The 19,211-nt window shown below is 54.9% G+C and overlaps 1 protein-coding gene across 9 annotated transcripts in view; it reads left to right on the top strand.

The window, feature by feature from the left end:
* IQSEC1 (IQ motif and Sec7 domain ArfGEF 1) overlaps positions 1 to 19,211 on the top strand; it is a 382,440-nt gene that overhangs the window by 199,772 nt on the left and 163,457 nt on the right. For 2 of the 9 annotated variants that reach the window (XM_055109511.2, XM_034955855.3), the window contains exon 1: positions 6,886 to 7,378. The exons of 5 other annotated variants lie outside the window; for them this stretch is intronic. In XM_055109511.2, coding sequence (XP_054965486.1) covers positions 7,356 to 7,378 — 23 coding nt within the window. In that variant the 5' untranslated portion in view covers positions 6,886 to 7,355. Of the gene's footprint in view, positions 1 to 3,929; positions 7,379 to 19,211 lie in introns of those variants that run through there. 2 more of the 9 variants (XM_055109513.2, XM_034955856.4) reach the window with 2 other exon arrangements.

Here is a 19,211-nt window from a genome sequence, read left to right as displayed (position 1 = left end):
CCACCCACACTTCTCCCAAAACACCTGTTCTCTGCATCCCCACTCTCATGCCTCAGTGCAGGCCTCCACCTGTTCCCTCCAGACTCACCATCCCAACCTCTCCTCTGGTATCCCAGCCTCTAATCTCTCCCCACTAATCCTTCCCCCATGAGGGGATCTATTTAATCACAAACCTCACCATGTCCCTCCTCTACTCAGAAACCTGCTGGGACGCCATTACCCGCATAATGAAGCCCAAACCCCTGGCAGGTTAAGTCTCATGACTTTCTGCTGCTTTTCACCTCCAAGCCTCTGCACATGTTATTCCATCTGCAAGCAATACCTTTCCATGCACTGTCTGCCTAACAAGCTTCTGGCCACCCTTCAGGACTCCGTTTCAACATCTTGTCCTCCAGGAAACTTCTGTTTTTCCTTGCTATATCTCTTTTTCTCAAAAACCTTGCCCCTCCTTCCCTCATCTTACATAGTATTATTTGATCTACATTTCCATCGAAACAGTCAGTTCTACCATATTATAATTGTGATCATGTTCACTCAGTATTGTGACTATTACAAGGTACTTGCATTAGAACGTTTGGTTCTGTGTGACAGCGAGCCCGCTTCAAACTGGCTCATGTAAAATGGGCATACGGGCGGCATAACCTCCAGGTTTCAGGTGTGGCTGGCCCAGGGCTCCGGTGATGAGAACCTGCAGCCTCTCACGCAGGCTCCTCCCCATGGGGGCCCCAGTAAAGAAGGGGCCTCTATCTCTCAGGGGTAAGCTCAGGTCCAAGGTGGGATGTTCTCTGTCTCCACGACACTGGCAAACGTCTGGGCCTGCCTCTCACAGCCCTGCTTGAGTCACGCCCTGGTCCTGGCTCCCCCAGAGTCCCAGAGATTAAAGAAGCGGCAACCAGAAGGAGGCAAGTGGCTGGGCAGGAAATTTGCTGGGTGTCCACCACGGCCCAAGGCATGCTGCTCCCTTCCTCCAGGCAGGAAATGGGGCCTTGGCTCACCTTGTTTCCCATGCCTGGCCTGGGCCTGACCCAAAGCAAGCATTGGTCAGCACTTACGGATGCAGGACTGGGCAGATGGAGCGTGAGGTTTAGGAAGGCTCAGGGCCACAGGGATGGGGCTAGGCAGCCAGTGGCCTATGCTTGCCAGTCCCTCCGCCCTACACACAGCCCAACTCCATGTGCACATCTGTGCTGACTCAGCCTCCACAGGCCCGGCCCTGCTCTGCACCTATCCTGTCTGGCACCCCAACATCAGTGCAGAAGTTCCCAGGTTGGGACACCCAGGGCCTTGCGAGGGCCTCAGGAGAGTGATGCTTCTCTCTAAATTGTACTTCTTTGAATGTTTATTGGTGGAGGAAAGTGAGTAGCACATGGAATGCACAATTTACAATACTGATAGAAAAGTTCTGCTTTAGTGAAAATTATTTTAAATTGAGATAAACATATTAGGCCAATATGAACACAGGAAGGGTGAGAAGTAGGGGCAGAAGGGCGGTTGGCACAAGGTACGCCAGGCTTGGAAGAACCCCCTGGGGCAGCTGGGAGAGGGAGGCACCAGCCCTGCCCAGCCCAGACCTCCGGCTCCAGCGCCCCATGAATGTCCCTCCTGTGAACTCTCCAGCTGCCCTGGCTCTAAAACAACTGCAACAACAAAGCAAACATCGGCAGAGCACGCAGCTGGACGGGCCCTGGTCTGACTGCTCCACTTGTGTGCACTCACGCAGCTCTCACCTGCAGGTGGACGTAGATGCCCTGTTAATCCCGGCATCTAGATGAGGGGCTGCAGTGGGGTCCCCTTCCAAAATCCCATAGCTGGTGGCAGAGGAGGCTCCTGGCCTTCCCCCCAAGGCTACACTCCCTGCTGAGAGGTGCAGGGTTTGAGGGGAGAAAGGAGGGGTATGGCAGCCCTTGGGTGCGGGAGGGAGCCCACATCCTGGGGCTCTGTCTCTGCACACAAGGGCCCAGCATCTCTGATTTAGTGTCTGTGACTGCTCCATCCTGTCCTGCCATTGACCACCACTTTTTAATGATGCCTTCTCTCGCTCACATTACACCCCCCTGCAACCTTCAGGGGCCTCTCACAGGCTCCTGAGTAGAGGCTCAGAAGCACAGGGGCTGCTCTAGGTGCCCTCTGCTCATGTGTTCACTGGTTCTCTCCCCAGGGGAGCAGGACTCTTGAGTCCTGCAGCAGCCGAAGCATCTCAAGCAGCGTCTGTCTCCCACCCCCCCTTCCTCCAGCCAGCGTGGCCCCGTGCAGCATGAGCTCCTGCAGGGAGTGTCTGCAGGGCCACAGCTCCCTCACTTATCCGCGGCCCCAGCAGGCTCCATTGGCCACGGCCGTCCTTGGCACAGTCAGCAGCAAACCTGGCAAGGCGGCAAGTGGGGACCGATGCCAGCCCTCGTGGCTTTCAGATCTCCATCAGCCAGGACTCCAAAATAGCATCGAGAAGCAGTGGATGTGCTCCATTTCAGGAGCATATCAGGGACTGCTGCTCCACTGTTATAGGGCCAGGGTCCGATCTTCTCCCCCAAGACAGGAGACAGGGCACCTCAGTGATACTTGGTTTGCTGCAGAGGGAGGTGTTTGCCAGGCTTCCAGAAGCCCACACACATTTCCAGAGATAATTGCTTCCGGCTGCTTCCTCCCTCCGTCAGCCACCTGCACGTGAGGAGTGGGGCTGGGCAGAGATGTTAGGAGGGCCCTGCACGAGCCTGCCAGCGAGGTCCCCCCAGCACCAGAGCCCGAGCCCATGTCTATGATTAGAAAAGCCTGTGATTTGGGAACTCAGCATGGAAGAGTCTGTGGTTTAGAGATTCCATGATTCAGTCTTCCAGACATAATGCCGAGTGGGGAAAGAGTTGCAGAAAAAGATATGCAATGTGATCCTACTTATGTAAAGTTTAAAAACGTGCACAAGTGTTTATATGGTTTGTGGATACCTCTCTATGCAGGAGATTCACTACGGAGTGAATTCACCATGGGGATGGGAGGAGGGCAGGGCTGGCGAGGGGATTTAACAGAGGTGGTGACCCTGGGCTTCCATCATATTCGTCATGTTCTGTTTCTTGTAGTGGGTCAGGGGTATATCAGAGTTCACGGTATTCATCTTTATGCCTTTTGGCACATTTTAAATCTTTTATAAAAAAAATTCTTAATATTCTGGGTTTGGTGGTGCATGCCCATAGTCCCAGGCTAAGGCAGGAAGATCGCTGAGCCCAGGAGTTTGAGGCTGTAGTGTGCTATGGTTGCTCCCGTGAAAGCCACTGCACTCCAGCCTGGGCAGCATAGTGAGACCTCGTCTTTAAAAAAGAAAGAAAGAAAGAAAGAAAGAAAGAAAGAAAGAAAGAAAGAAATTTGTAAAATGATGCCATTTTTTAGGGTCTATGTAATACTTCCTATTTTCTATAAGCATATATATGTAGATAAATGCATAGAAAAAGTTCTGGAAGGATCCACTCCTAACAGATGACAGCGGTCACCTCTGCAGAGATTGGAAAGGGGAATAAGATTTAGGAGGGTGGGAGGTAAAGGGGGCTTTATTTTGTTTAAAGAGAATACATTTTCTTATCATTTGTGCAGTTAGGATTTCATTTCTTTAAAATGTGAAGCTTCAGCTAAAAGAAAATAAAGTCCCCAGACTTGAAGACTGTGTGGTCCTGAGATTTAGAGTCAGAGTGTTGACGGCTTTGCAGTTCCACAGTTGGAACGGAGCAGCGGGGGTGGGGGGTTCACTTCCGCCCAGCCCTGGATGAAGATCCTGAATCCCTGGGATTCGGGGCTCCCTGCCTTGAAGAGCTCTGTGACTGTCAGATCTGTGGACTGCATGCTCCAACCTTCTCCGTCCTCCCTCTTCCCAAATGCTGTCATGCTCCTCCCACCTTGGGGACAGATGGCCGCAGGTTGCAGGAGTGAGCAGATCTGCAGGAATGTTCCTGCCAGCCTGCAGGGTGGAAATTTTCCGGTTGAGGGAGGGGAGATGGATGTGAGATGTTTCTGGACCTACCCCTTGGCAGCTGCTCTCACCTTCTGATCCAAGTGGCTTCCCACAGTCCACAATGATGAGGCAAGGGCAGGGGTGAACTTGGGCACTTACAGAAACTCCAGGGGATGAAAACGCTGTCTGAATGCTAGGTTCCCACTGTGCCTTAGTCTCCAGCCTGCAGAGGTGGGTGAGTGGGTGGATGATTCTGTGATACAACCAGGGTCACAGGGCAGCAACCCCAAGGCTGGCTGCCCCTGCTTCCCACTCCAGACATCTGGTTACAACTGAGAAAGTGAGGAAAGTGGACAATTCCATCCAGAGTTCTGTAGCTCCACTTCTTATGTGATCAGCACCCTCTCACGACCACAGGCTTTGCATCTGGGAGGTGCGGCTGACAAATCTGCCCTGAGATTGGATGTCGAGGGCTTGGGGTCATGAGGTAGGTGAAGCTCAGCCTGCACAGGTGGGCACGCCCCTTTTCTGAGACTCTCTGACTTCTCACTGCCTGAAGGGATGAACTTGTGGGTTCCGTAGTCAGAGATCAGAGTTGGAATCCCAGCTCCACGCTTTTTGGAGCCTCCTCTGTGCCTGGTCCGGCACCGGATATTGAATGTCAGAAATCAAAACCGTGCCAGTGCAGCTGTGTTGTAGGCACTACCCAAGTGCCCTGTAAATGATGTTTTGTAAAAGCCTAAAATCTTGGCATTTGTATCTGAATGCCAGGGTCCTTGCCATTTCCTCTGCTTTGAAATAACAGCATAACATGGAAGGAAAAGGAGAGTACGTTTATAAGAAGAAGTGCTGAAGAAGCAACGGATGTGCAGATGCATGTCATGGGCCTCCCAGGGAGCAAAAGAGGAAGCCCAGGAAAGGGACGCTGGGTGCTCCACACTCAAGGCATCCAATTCACCACTCTGAGCCTGTTTCCTCCTCTGGAAGATGGAAGTGAGAAGAGAATCGCTAGTTGAGCAAGGCGGCTGAGAGGGGCATTGCTCTAGCCCGAGCCAGGCTGTGAGTTAGAGTCTGGGCTCTGCTGCTGCCTTGATGGGAGACCCCCGTATGTGGTGCAACCCATCTAAGCAGGAGTGGTAATTATGTTCACTTTGTAGGGCGCTTCTGAGAATTCACTGAGACCATGAAACAACTGGACCTGACACAAAGTGAGCCCTCCTGATGCAGTGGCTGAATTTTGATGTTATTAAAATCTTTTGAAACTCCAGTGAGGAGAGGGGTGGGGTGGGCTCTGCAACATGTTAACCCACAGAAATATGAATTCCTCACATGACTCAGGGAGGGAGGTCCGTGCTACAGGAAGATTGGTCATGCATATGGATTCACATGGATAGGGCAGATCGGGAAGCGTCATGCAGTTCTGATCGATGCCTCACCTCAGCCACCTGAGGCCGCAGCTCCAACCTCTGCTCCCTACCAGGACGCTGAGCTGGAAGAATGGGGTCCTAGTCCCACCTCTGCCACTCTTTGCTGTGCAACTTTAGGCAAATCGCTCACCCCCTGAGGTTCATTTCCTCCCCTGTAAAGGATGGAATGGAACTCAAGGATGCAGCATCACTCCTTCTAAATTCGGTGAGTGTGAATCTGGAGAGAATGGAAAGAGGAAGGGAAATGGCCCTGTGGGCTGCCATCCACATCCAGCCGATTCCCAGTCTCAACTACTCCCTCTCTCATTTATTCCTCCCAGTGAGGCAGCTTTCAAGCAGTCAAGAACCAAGACTCTGGAGCCAGACTGCCCGCCAGCTATGTGGCTTGGGCCAGTTGCTGAACCTCTGGCTTTAGTGCGCTCCCCCGTGAAGTAGGATGATAATAATAGGCCTCATTGGGGTTGTCTTGAGGATTACCGTGCACGGAAGAATATTATCTACATGCCTCTGAGATAGGTCTGGGATTCCTGGTTTACAGATGAGGAAGCAGAGAGGATCAGATGAACATCAGATAGGAAGAGAGAAATCTGTGTGGGAAAGGCAGGTGTGGGAGCCGAGGATGGATGTGCGCTTCTCCCCTCCACCTCCCTGTCGCACCACTGCACCACGCTGGCCTCCTCTGGGCCAGTCAAATACACCAGGCTGCCTTCCACCTCAGAGCCTTGACGCCAGCTCCTCCCCTGCTTCTTGCGTCATCCGAGTCTCAGCCACACGTGCCTCACAGAAGGCCTTCCCGACCACCCCGTCTGATGGCAGAAGCCTCCTTCCCGCCTCTCTTGGGGTCCCTGCCTCCCCTCTTCCTGCTCTTTTTTCATCCTGATCCTTATCACCACGTGCAATCCTATATCTGCACACTTACTTCCTGGCTTCCCCTTAGACTGTAAACATCATGAGGGCAGATACTTGCCCGGCACATGGAAGGTCCTCGGGAGAGGAAGAGGCACCATAGCTAGACCAGAAATTCTCCCTAGCCACGTGCAGCCCCCTTTGGGACAGGACTGGCACAAACGAGGACTGCTCTGCCATCCACCGTGCAGCTACTGGCGTGGTGCGCCCTCCTGGAACCCCGTGGTATAGCTGTTATGATCCCTTTCACAGTAGCATAATCAAGACTCCCAGGAGAGACGCGGCTTGCCAAGGTCTCATCGCCCTTCAGTGGCAGAGCCAGCCTTGGAGTCGGCCGGCCTCACTCCAGGGCCAGAGCCCCGAGAGCTCCGCGGCTCGCGTGTCCCAGTGCCGAAGGCAGAAAAGCCGCCTTGGAAAGTAGTGTCATCGTAGGCTCCGCGCGGCGCGTGCATTTTAGCAACAGACTTCCAGGTTTCCAGCGCGGGCCAGTTAGGGGCCGGCGCCCCCCGCCCCGCCGGGTGTGTGACTTTGCCGGGAGGGCGCAGCGGAGCGGCCGCGCCTGATGCTGCTGTTGCCGTGGCGACCAGCGCCTCGGCGATTGGTCCGGCGCGGCCGCACTACGTTGCTCCTTGGGCGCGGGGGGTGGGGGAGGCTCCGGCGCGCCCGCCCCTCCTCCGGATGCTGCGAGAGCAAACCCGGGGCAGCCTTCTCTCGACCCTCCCCTCCTCATCCCCGCGCCCCGCACCCCGGATGTACGGGAGGGAAAAACCCCAAGGTGGGCCCAGGTAGCAGTGAGGTGGACGCCCCTGCCCAGCCTGGCGACCACGGTTACTCGACGTCCTCGCTCGCTCCTGGGCACGGTGTGAGCGCGCGCTACGTGCCAGGGCCCTCCACAGCCCGCTGCTGGCGCCGCCCCCCGCTCCCGCCCCAGCCTCCCTGGAGGAGCCCGCCACCCCCGGGAATGTGACTCGCCCCGCGATTTAATTTTATTCCCCTCCACTTCTTGCCTGAGCCGCCTGCTCCTCTTGCAAACACGTTGAGCCTCCCCGCTGGAGAGGGAGCCAGAACAGGGAAGAACGGATTCACACAGGATGGCTTGCAGAAGACGCTATTTGTGAGTATATGTGGCAGGTTTCTGCCTGAAGCCAGAGGCCAGAGGGGCCCGGCTGAGCTGGGAGCTGGAGTGAGGGGCATCGTGGGGGGAGGGGCAGGTGGATGTGCAGGTGACTTGCAGAGGGAGCTGGCCACCCAGCAGGGATGCCGGCGCTCGGCCCCTGCAGCGGAGGTGTTTGTTGGTGATGACGATGAGAAAAAGGCTATTAGTCAGCAGGTCTTCAGCAGGCTGTGAAATTCCCAACTCTGAGAGCAGGTATCCCCCCTCCCAGATCCACATTCAGGGTGCCCAGACCGGCTCCTACTGTTTTGGCTTTGGTTTAGCCCATAGCCTGTTTAGGAAGAGACTCTCTGCCCAGCACGCCCATGGCCAGCCCTTCAGCCATGCCTGATAGAAGGTCGCAGGCAGGCTGAGGCAGTGGGCAGGTTGCTGCGTCCTCCAAGGGCAGGTGAAGGTCCAGCCCACCGTCCCTAGCACGGTGGCATCAGTGTCCAGCTGTGTGCCCAGGTGTTCTGTGGGCTGGCAGCAGAGCGGCTGTGTGCTGGGCCTCACGCCAGCAGCAGAGGCTGTGAAAGTCTGCACGGGGTGGTGACATCACGGGCCCGGGTATTTATGGAAACCAAAGCCTGCGCTTCGGTTAGCCAGGCTTCCCAGGGGGCAGTGGGGTTCGAATGCCAGCTTCCCTCACAGCTCTCTGGGCGCTGCACTGTGCTGTTCTAGGAGGAGCAACCTTTGCCCTCCTCTGGGACCCTCGGCTGCGGGGGTTGAGGCCCAGCGTCAGGTCTCCACCTGCCTAAACTATTTGCCCAGGACCCACTCATTTGGGGCTGTGCAGTGACCTCAGACCTTAGGAGGTTAGAGAGCATGGCTGAGTCCTCTTGAGCTGGGCTCAGTCGCAAGGCTAGGAAAAGGAGGCCTGGAGCAGTATGTGGGGAGCCTTCTGGGGGCTACCCCAAGGCCTCCCTACTCGACGGAGGCCCCTTACCATGGCAGGGGCCTGTGGAACCCCTGATAGAGTGGCAGCTCCCCGTCACCTCCACTGAGGGAAAGTAAACACACCTCTGCCTCTGCTGCGTCAGCAGTGCCAGGCGGCAACCCACGGGGGATGGCGGTGGCCTCTGGTTCGGGGGATGGCGGTGGCCTCTGGTTTGGGGGATGGCAGTGGCCTCTGGTTTGGGGGATGGCAGTGGCCTCTGGTTCAGGGGATGGCAGTGGCCTCTGGTTCGGGGGATGGCGGCCTCTGGTTTGGGGGATGGCGGTGGCCTCTGGTTCGAGGGATGACGGTGGCCTCTGGTTCGCTGTGATGCTCACTTGCTTTTTTAGTGGAGAAGCTCACAGGTTGGTTTGTTGATGCGAGCAGAGCATGCCAAAGTTCTCACTCCCTGTGGCAAGGCCCTCGCTGCATTTTCTGAAACAAATAGTAAATCCTTTCCCAGCGTGGAACTTCCACCCCAGTGGCTGGGAATAGGTCCTCCTGAGACAGCTGTCTCCTCCCTGCCACACCTTTGCCTGGGCCCAGGAGCCTGATGCCAGAGAAATTCTAAACTCTCAGGGCTGTTATATCGGGGAGGGGAGATGTCATGAGGATGAAATGTGACAATTCATATTCGGATTACTTGGCCCAGTGCCTGCTTGCCTCCAGTGCTCAGAAATGTCATCCTCACAAAGGCCTTGTCTGGGCAGGCACTAAGACCCCCATTTTAGAGATGGGGAAACTGAGGCTCAGCACAGTTCTACTGGAACCCTGGAGTATACTAGCCTGGGGTGGGGGTTGTAGCCCAGGAGCTATACTGGAATCACTTGAGCAGTTAAAGAAACAAAAAAAAACAAAAAAAAAACTGTGTGGGTCCCACCCCCAGACATTCTGGTTTCTAGGTCTGGGGGAGGGCTCAAGCCTCAGGATCTTTTTCATTTTCCGGATGATTTTAATGTCCAGGTGTGGTTGATGTTCCCGTGATGCAGCTATTCACTGTGGCTGCGTTGCCCAAGCCTATCCAATTGCAGTTTTGCAGGGACAATGTTCTATATGGATTCCAATACTCTTCCCTGGAGAGTCTGCTTCAATCTGTTGGGGGCCCAGCCACCTGCATTTCAACACGTGGCTCTGGTGGATTTGCTGATTCCTGGAATAAGCTCGTCTAGCCTTCCTGCCTAAGAGAGGGGCTGGCCCGAGGGGGCTCAGCGCTCACTGTCTTCCTTTTCTGTGGGTCTTTTCACTCTTCTCCAGCTCTCAGGCTCCCAGTCTGAGCATTGTGACTTCCAGGCCATCCCCACTCTGCCACCAAACCTATTGGCACCAGAAATACCAAAGATACTTGGAGGGGGTGGCTCTGTTTGTACGCAAGGATTTTGTAACCAAGAGCAGGCCTTTCCTGAGGTTACCCTGCTGCACTTGATAAGCCTGTGTTTGCCCACCATTACTCCCCACCTAGAACCCGCGGCAGGCCCACTTCTAGGCCCAGGCTCTCCCAGCACCTGCTGCTCAGACCTTATTGTTACCCTGCCTTTCAGTGTGGAAAGGAGATGGGGTGTTGAGCATCTCTAGATGTTTAACTTTCCCAACAGTTGCACTGTAGCCACTATCAGAGCTGCCCAACTTGATTGCAAAGCGTTCTCATGCTTATTGCCTCATGGGGTCTCACCAACTGCTGTAAAATGTGATACTGTCGATCCCGTTTTACAGAAGAGGAAACTGAGGCTCAGAGAGGGGAAGGAACGTGACTGGGGTCACACAGCTGTTTCCTGCCGTACATTTGGCAGTGGTGTCCCTTCCCCAACATGCCACATGTCAAATTGGGACAGACTTGCTCCAGCGGCCCTGTGCATGGCACAGCCAGGCTATCCTCAGCCTAGTGGAGCCCTGCCGGCGGGCCCCCACCCCCACCCCACCGTCCTCACTCCCTAGCCTCCATTTTCGCCACTTCCACTCTCTGGGCCCCTGGTGTGTACCCAAGGGAGCTTTATGGAATCGAGACTCTGTCCTGGTCAGGGCTCAGTCCATCGTGAAGGTGGCACACTGGATGGGATAAAGGATGACAACAAAAGCAGGAGAAGATTTCTTAACCCAATGGGGGAACATCAGGAGGCTTCCAAGAATCAGACCCTGAATCAAACTTGCTAACACCTGAGGTCATTGCTGTACTGGCAGCTTCATGAATGGTGTCTGAATGAAGGATGGCCCTCAATTCTGTAACTACAGCATCCTTTTCATCATCTCTGCAAGGGGCCCCTCTGTCCTCATGGGCATGTCACATCCTGTCACTTGAACACAGGAAGTGAGGCTGTGAGGAGTTTGTGGTGTGTGAGATGTGGGCTGCTTGGCCAGGCCAGTGGAGCACTCGCCTACCCATGCCTGTTCAGTCATTCATTCACTGCCTGGAACTGTCCCGACCCCTCTCTTCCTTCTGTTTGGGTGACATGATGACCAGCCGGCCCCTGCAGGAGGCAGTGGTCTCCCTCTGGTGGGATGCCCTGACCTGCTGCTTGCAGTGGGGCCTTCATGAAGGAAGCCAAGCCCTGGTGGGTCTCCCCTAGACAGAAGAAGGGACACTGGTGGGACTGTGCCTGGAACATTCCACACACACACACACCCCTCCAAGAAACTTGTGCATTGAGCCTTCACCATTATCACCTTGGCTGGGTCAGTTCTGCAGGCACAGTTATCAGCATCTGCTGGACAGTGGGCCTGGGCTGGATGCCAGGGAAGAGCAGCCCCAGCCCACCGAGAGAGATGCAGGGAGGGAACCGGAGGCCCAGTCTTCACTCAAGCACGTGTGATGACCGGTAGCCTTTCTTGCCATGCAGTGATCACTATTAAAAATGGTTATTATGAATGACCCACGCAGCACTGGGCTATTTTCCAAGAATGCTGTAGCATCTATCCACCCTTTACAGCCCCAGGAGGCCATTGGGCAGGTCCTGGTTATAACTCAGAAAGACTGGGATATGCAGCCAAGGCCGCATAACCAGGCCTGGGCCTTCACTTCCCTGCCTTCAGCTAGTGTTCATGGTGCACCTGCTGTATGTCCAGCTCAGTGCTGGGAACCACCGAGAGGGTGCTGCTCTCAGGGGATACTGCAGGGGAGAAGGACACAGAGAAATGAAGAAGATAGAGAGCCCAATGGGAATGGATTGAGTGAACTGTGTGGCCACTCAGGAAGTGAGGAGGGCTTCCTGGAGGAGGTGACCTTTGAACAGAAACCTAAATGATTAGGAGGAACTATCCAGGAGAAGAGTGGGGGCCCCGGGTGCAGGGGACAGCAAGTGCAGAGGCCCTGGTGAGGGCATGCTTGACCGGATTGGGCCACAGAGGGAGGATGGTGTTGCTGGAGCAGAGTGGACCAGGAAGAGAGGTAAAGGGGCTGGGGCTGTTCATGGAGGCCCTGGAGTAAAGAGTCGCATTGTCATGCTGGAAGCTAAAGATATGAAGAAAAGACTGGGGGTTAAAGAGGTTGGGGAACTGCATTGGGGCCTCCCAACCATGAGGGGGTGTCATGAGCCTGGGGCCTGAAAATTCAGAGGCCTGGCCACTGCCTCTGCCCCTTTGCAAGGCCAGGGCCCAGGCCTGCTCCCCGTTGTATACCCAAAGCTGGCACGGCCTGGCATGATGTTGGGACTTAGAGACCCTGTCTGGGGTGAATTTTAGAGACTGAGAGGAACAGACTTTTCTGGTAGTTGCTGGACAGGCAGGGCAACAAGGAGCGTCTGCTTAGGCAAGCACCTACCTCTGACCCACCTGCCACCATCTTCCACCAAAGGATCCGTGAAGGACAGGTCCGACATCCACATACTCCCTGGGCCTCAGAGGAAGCGTAAGGCCTGGATTGGCCCCAGCCCCGGGGCAGGACCCTGCTGGGCCTTGGTCAGCCCATGGTCAGCATCTTTTCCCAAGTGCCCCAAGCACAGGCACTGGGCCTAAGCCTCCTGCTCTATGTGGCGGGGCTGATACTCCCCTTCCAGGGTTTGCCTGCGGGCCAGCGAGCAGGCTGGGCCCCAAGCTCAACAAATGTCACGCCATCCTTGTCCCTCCCTGGAGGCCCTTTGTTGAAGACCCCCAAGGCCCCCTGTGCCCCTAAAGGACTTGGCACCGTCTCCTCAGGGCCCTGGCCTGCCTCCTTGCACTGACTCACTTGGTCTTTAAGAATAACAACAAAAGTGCCTTATCTTGTTGAATCCCACAACTCTGGCAGGGTGGTTGTGTGCCATCCTGTTTTCCAGGGAAGTGCCTTGCTCAGGGTCACAGCCAGTGAGTCTGCCTGACTCCAGACCCTGCTCCTCCCCAGCCAGGTCTGTGTGCCCTTGTGGGTGGGGCCAGTGGGCACCCAGTGCACAGAGATGGGATGAGGAAGGGAAGGAGGGTGGTCAGGGGGCCCAGGTGTTGGGGGACCTGACGCCTTACCCTGAGCAGGTTCCAGATCTCCTGGTCGCAAGGCTCTGTCCCTCCCCACCCCTTCCCCACTGCATGCACTACCTGGAATGTGTTGGTCACTGCCACTGTGGCATGGCTGCCCCCAGCCTGCTTGTCCTGGGTGCTGAGGGTACTTGTCCCACAGTGGCTGGGAGCCCCCCACCCAATGCCTGTGGACCAGACCAGTTTTGTCACCACCAGTGGGGGCTTAGGAGGCGTCGCTCCTGGGTGCTGGCTAAGCTGCTCCCAGGCTCACCTTAGAGCCTGCTGCTTTCCCCCAAAAGCCTACTGATGACACAGCCCCTGTCTGCCCTTCCCGCTCTTTCCAGCCTGTTGGATGGCTCCTGTTCTCTCAAATCTCACTCTTACCCCCAGGAGGCTCCCTGCAGGCAGAGTGGATGAAAATATCCTGCCCCTTGGTCTCTGAGGCCCTGGCCCACCTGGGGCCTTACAGAGCAGGACAAGGAGGCTCCACTCCAGCTCTGTCCCTGCCTCACTGTGTGACCCTGGGCAGGCTGCTTGCCCTCTCTGGGCCTCTGACCTCATCTGGAAAGTTCCTGGTTATGCTGCGACACACAGGGGACTGGGAGTGGGAGGAGTGGTGTCTGCCAGGCACAGCAGCTCCAGGCATGCTGGCTCATTCACATGGGCCCATCCTGCCGATCACTCACCCATTCATTCGCTCAGCCCACCATGGTCACTGGACATCTAGTCCACGTCCTGACACACGCCAGGCCTGTGGGCTACGCCTGTAAATGGACCAGGCCCGCCCTGCCTGCATGGAGCTACCACCCAGAGAAGGGACACAGTAAATAAGACCTGGTGGCACCTGCCAGAGCAGCTCCTGGATACAGCTGGGAAGAGAATGGGGTGGGGCAGTGGGCCCCCCTTCCTGCACACACCCCTCTCTCCTCAGCCGCTCTGGGGCCTGAGGCCCTCTCTCCTGCTCCTCCTGGCCTCCCACGATCCCACAACGTTCCATCTCCTGCCCAGCCCTGCCTGGAAGGCTCACCCTGCCACACTCTTGCCCATGCTGGCTCCTCTGCCGGGAGTGCCCTTCCTCCCCTTCACCTCAGACCTCACAGCCCAGCCTGTGCCTCTTTCCTGACTCCCCCAGGCAAATGGGCCCCCTCATAGAGCTCCCGCATGGCGCATGGCGAGTCCTCGCTGTGACAGACACAGTGCCGGCCCCTCTGTTGTCACCAGCTGCCCGGAAGTCCCGCCTTTGCTTTCTAGCATCCCTGAGGGGCCTGGCCTGACAAGGTACAAATCACCATTTTTAAAACTGTGGTAAGATAGACAGAAAACTTCCTTTTTTAAAGCTGAACACTGTTCCGTTGTGCAGATCGACCACATGTTTGCCTTTTTTAATTACACACATTTCAGCGGCAGTAAGTGCATTCACAGTGCCGTGCAGCCAACACAGCATCCATCTCCAGAACTTCACTTTCCCAAAGAGGGCTCTGTGCTCTGTAAGCGCAGACTCCCATCTTGCATCCCCAGCCCCTGGCACCCACCATTCTGCTCTCTGTCCCTGTGAATATGACTGCCCTGGGGATGTCATGTGAGTGGAATCAGACAGCATTTGTCCTTTCCTGACTGGCTTACTTCACTTAGCATCATGTCCTCAAGGTTCATCCGTGCTGCGGCAATGGGCAGAACTTCCTTCCTTTTTAAAGCTGAACACTGTTCCATTGTGCGGATCGACCACATTTTGTTTGTCCATTCACCCATTGATGGACACTGGGTTGTTTCTGCCTTTTGGCTATTGTGAATCGTGCTGCTGTGAACATGGGTGTGCAAATACCTCTCCGAGTCCCTGCTTCCATTTCTGTTGGGTGTATACTCAGAAGTGGGATTGCTGGGTCAGATGGTGATTGGATGCTGACTGTTTTGAAGAGCCGCCATACTGTTTTCCACAGCAGCTGCACTGCTTTACCTTCCCTCCACCACTGCACAAGGGTCCTGGTTTCTCCACATCTTCGCCATCACTCATTACTTTCTGTTTTTCTTTAATAATAGCCATCCTAATGGTGTGAAGTGGTATCTTGTGTTTTTAAATTTCCCCCTCTTGAATAAAAGTGTGAGTGATGAAGTTTAGCTTACAAAAGGGATGGTTACGTCTTTGTTGTTTTTCAAATATAGTCATATAACTGAGAGATTATTCATCCACATGGTACAAAAAAAGGCTGCACATATTGTCTATTTGGTTCCCTTGCTTCTTGTTCTTCTGCCCAGAGGCCACGGCTGTGTCCAGTTCCTTTGGGTCCTTGGTGAATTTCTGTGCATTTATATGAGTGCTTCATCATTGAAGTGCTCCCTCAGCAAGCTGGTGACACAGAGCAGTTTAGTTTTCCCACCACTGTTTTGTGGTTTCTGGATTTGAGCCAATGAAACGCTCAACTTGGGGGACGTGTGACCAGCCGGCCCCTGCAGGAGGTGGTGGTCTCCTTCCATGGGAAGCCCTGGCCAGCTGCTTGCAGTGGGGCCTCCATGAAGGAAGCCAAGCCCTGTGTGTCTTCCCCAGGCAGGAGAAGGGAGGCTGGCGGGACTGGGCCTGAACGTTCCAAGATGAACACCCCCACACATCTCCAGGAAGCCTATGCGTTGAGCCTTCATCATTGTCACCTTAGCTGGCTCCCCGTCCAGGTCAGTCCTGGGCACAGTTATCAGCATCTCTTTGACAGTGGGCCCCAGATTCAGGCAGAGCTGCCAGAGGGCATGTGGGAGCAGGGCCAGCCTAGGTTGCGCAGGACAGGCCCCCACACCAAGAATCCGCACAGATATTTATGGGCGTGAAAATCTGCGAGCAACTATCCGAGTCTGGTCCTCACTCCTCTTGACATCTAAACCACAAAATGCATTTTGTATGATTTGAATATGCATTGAGTTTTCCAGGAATGCAACTGCTCTCGCAGTCGAGGGAAGATCAGACTCTGATATGTTCGGAGCTCAGCCAAGAGCTGCCACCATTCAGAGCACCACATCACCAAGGACAGCATCTCTCATGGTGCCAGAGTGCCCAGCGAACTCCAGCATCCATCTGCGTTTATGGTCGCTGTCACATGACCAGGCAGGTGGCTATAGGATAGGCCCACCCACCATTAACATGACAAATTACCCTTTATTTTATTCTAAATTATTTTCCTCTTTTTTTTCTCTGTAATTTTACCATTCAGCCATTCTCTTGGTTCTGTTTTAAATATGTGTGTGGATGGATCACATGAGTCATCAGCTTCATTTGAGAAGAGAGAAGAGGATAGTGCAAAGCTCTGGATTTAAGGAGCGGGGTGCTGGACAAGGGATCTTTGTGGTAATGGAGCTATTGTGTATTTTGACTGTGGTGGCACTTGTATGTGCCTGTATGTGTGTGCATGCGTGTGTTTAGTTCTATGCAGGTGTATCATGTATGCAGGCTCCACGGTACAAGCAAAATAGGAAAGCTGCCTAAGATGGGAGGACAGTGCAGTGTCAGAATCCTGGTACTGATGGATCCTATAGTTTTGTAAGATGTTACCATTGGGAGAAACGATGTATATAAGATCTCTCTGTATTGTTTTTTGTTTTTTTGGGTTTTTTTTTACAACTGCAAATGAATCTATGATTATCTCAAAATAAAAAGTTTAATTTTTAAAAGGTGAGGGTAGGTATCAGGTCTGACAGGCTGAGATCCCTGGTGATTGAGGACAGCAGACAGCCAGTGACCTCCCAGTCTCAGTTCCTTGGTGGTGCGCCATGGTCACCAACCTCTACTGCCCTCCCCTCCCTGACACCTGAGACACCTTGGGCCCTTCTCTCCAAGGCTGCGTCCCACCAGGGGCACTGGGGCCGGCCCCTCACCCCAGAAAGGAAACACAAGTCCCTTTTGCTGCCAGCTGGGGCCTGGCTGGCCCCCAGGGGTTCTGAGTTTGAGACCCTGCTCTGCCAGCAGGCAGTGGTTTCAGCTGGCTGATGGAGCAGAGGTCTTATCCATTGTCCCCCGATGCCTCCCAGAACCGAGGCCCCAGCCCCAGCCCAGGCCTCTTCTCAGGTGGGCCTTCCTGCTCCCCTGGGCTTGCAGGACAGCCCTGCTGACGGCCACTCCTGCCCTCCTCTGCCCTGTGCCCGCAGCATTCCTGATGACACAGTCACCATGCTTGTCTCTGCCTCCTGCCACCACAGTGGGCAGCTGGGACAGAGACAAATAACATTCCATCAAATGCCATTTTGAAGACAAAAATGGACCAGTCAACTAAAGCTAAAAGGTTAAGGGAAGGAAGCAAGTACTTTTTATGACTTTGTCATTCTACAAATTGACTGTTCTATGAATTAGCTTTCAGTGAATTGACTTGTCACTGGTTGAAGCAAAGCTGGGACATGGCTGGTGAGGTTGTGGGCAGGACTGGGGCAGTGAACAGGGCAGTGGGGAAGCCAGGCTGGGCGTGGTGTCGGCTCTCTGAGGGGCCAGGCTTTGCCCACTAGACTGCCCAGCCCAGGAGTCCCGGCTGTCCCTCCCCTGTGCATCCCATTTCCTGAGCATGAGCTTGGGATATCAGGGCTCCAAGGAGCTGGGGCTGCACCAGAGATGCCCGTCCCCCTTTATATCCCATGGCGTGACCTTGCCACACTGGCCCGACCTCCGAAGGATGAAGGTCCTGTCGGAGCAACCCCTGTGGCTCAGCAGGCGGCTGACCTGAGCGTGGCTAATAGAAAAATGTTTTATTGGCACCGATGGCTTCATCCCTCATCAAGATGTCCCTGACATCTGCTTGGTGTGGTTACTAAGGGAAGTGATGCATCTTAAATCACCAGGGCCCTGGCTGAAATTCACTGCCTGTGTCTTAAGGCTCTCATTGGCCCCACGATAAAACCGAGCGTTTTCCTCCCATTTGCTCTCCACCATCAGATGAGAGAGAAATGCCCTCAAGTCTCTCCAACCCCCTTCCTTGTTCGGGTGTCTGTCCCCTGGCCATCTCTGGGCTGCAGAGAGGTCGGGCCACCTCAGAGGAGCTCTCCAAGACCAGGTGAGCCCAGCAGATGTGGGGTCCAAGATCTGGGGGTAATCAAGACCTTTCTCTGTGCCTCCCCTGCCAGGACCCCACCACTCTCCAAGGAGCTGCTCAGATGGAACTCCTTATCTGCTGCCCAGTGTCTGTGTGACTTGGGGCAGACGACAACCTCTCTGAACCTATTTCCTTTTCTGTAAAATGAGGCTAATAATTCCAGCTTTGCACGGTGGCCATCAGGACAGAATGAGGTAATAAGGCCTGTGGTATCTCTGTGACCTATAGAGATTATTCCTGTCCCCTTCCTCCCCTGGATTCTCACGGCACAGGGCTGGGCTTCAGGACGTGCTAGGACTTAAGAAATGTGAACATCTGGGAAGGGAAGGGAAGGGAAGCTGGGCTGTAATGGTGTATCCATCAGGAGCCTTTGGGTGGCAAACGGCAGAAACTCAAGTCAAAGGGATTTCCGTGATTACTGTCAGTGAATAGCCCACGATCTGGCTTCAGTGTGGCTGGCTCCAGGGGCTCCAACACTCCTGTGGCCGTGTCCTGTTCACCTTTCCCCAGGACACGTTCCTGTGTGGAGGCTCTAGCCCCCTCAGCAGCCTCAGTCCCCCTGGTCAGCCCTGGGACTCATGGCCATTCCTGAAACCATCTCCATCCCCAAGAGGAGCCATGTGCTGACTGGCCAGCCTCTTTGTCACTTGGCCACACCTGTAGCTGGAGCATGAGGTCAGCCCCCCTGAACCGCTGGGCTGGGAATTAGGGGAATTCAAATGTGTGTGTTTGTTGGGACGGGGGTAAACCAAGTCTAGAAACAGGCCACAGGCTTTGCTTGGAGTTAGAGGAGAGCCTGGCAGTTTGGGGCAAGTCTGGACGGAGCTGGCAGCCTCAGTAGTGTGCAGAGGCCCAGGGCAGCCAGAGCCCTGGCTTAGGCACCAGGGAGGCCAGCCCAGCACCCCCACCGGACGGCTGGCCCCTGGCATCAGCACAGGGCCTGGAGTCATGGGCTCGGTATATTAGGGGCTCTGTGGACCTTGGTGGGGGCTGGGGACTGCATGTGCTAGGTAAGTCCTGGGACCCCTGATGTTCAGGATCCAGCTGCACCACTGGGCTGGCACATCCCCCTCTTGCTTTGCCAACTGGGACCTATAAACGAGCACTTTTTCTTACCATTTTATCTTTTCTCTTTTCCTAGTGATAGATATTTTTTAAAACTGCCTAGGGCATTGTATGTTACATGAGAAAACTCATCATTTATTCCAGATCAACCTGAAATCCTTTTTACCAGCACCTCAAGGAGGGGAAACCCTTCCTGGCTGCTCTGAGCCTCCCTGGGGAGGAACGATGAAGAGAGGCAGTCACGCCCATGCTGCCGGCTCTGTCCCCATGTCCCCATCTATAATATGGGTCATTCCCGGCCTCGTGGGCCAGAACCGCG

This window comes from Pan paniscus, chromosome 2, assembly GCF_029289425.2.
Source record: "Pan paniscus chromosome 2, NHGRI_mPanPan1-v2.0_pri, whole genome shotgun sequence".
Classification (NCBI taxonomy): domain Eukaryota; kingdom Metazoa; phylum Chordata; class Mammalia; order Primates; family Hominidae; genus Pan; species Pan paniscus.
The sequence above is the reverse complement of the archived record's forward strand: the minus strand, read 5'-3'. Positions and strand labels throughout refer to the sequence as shown.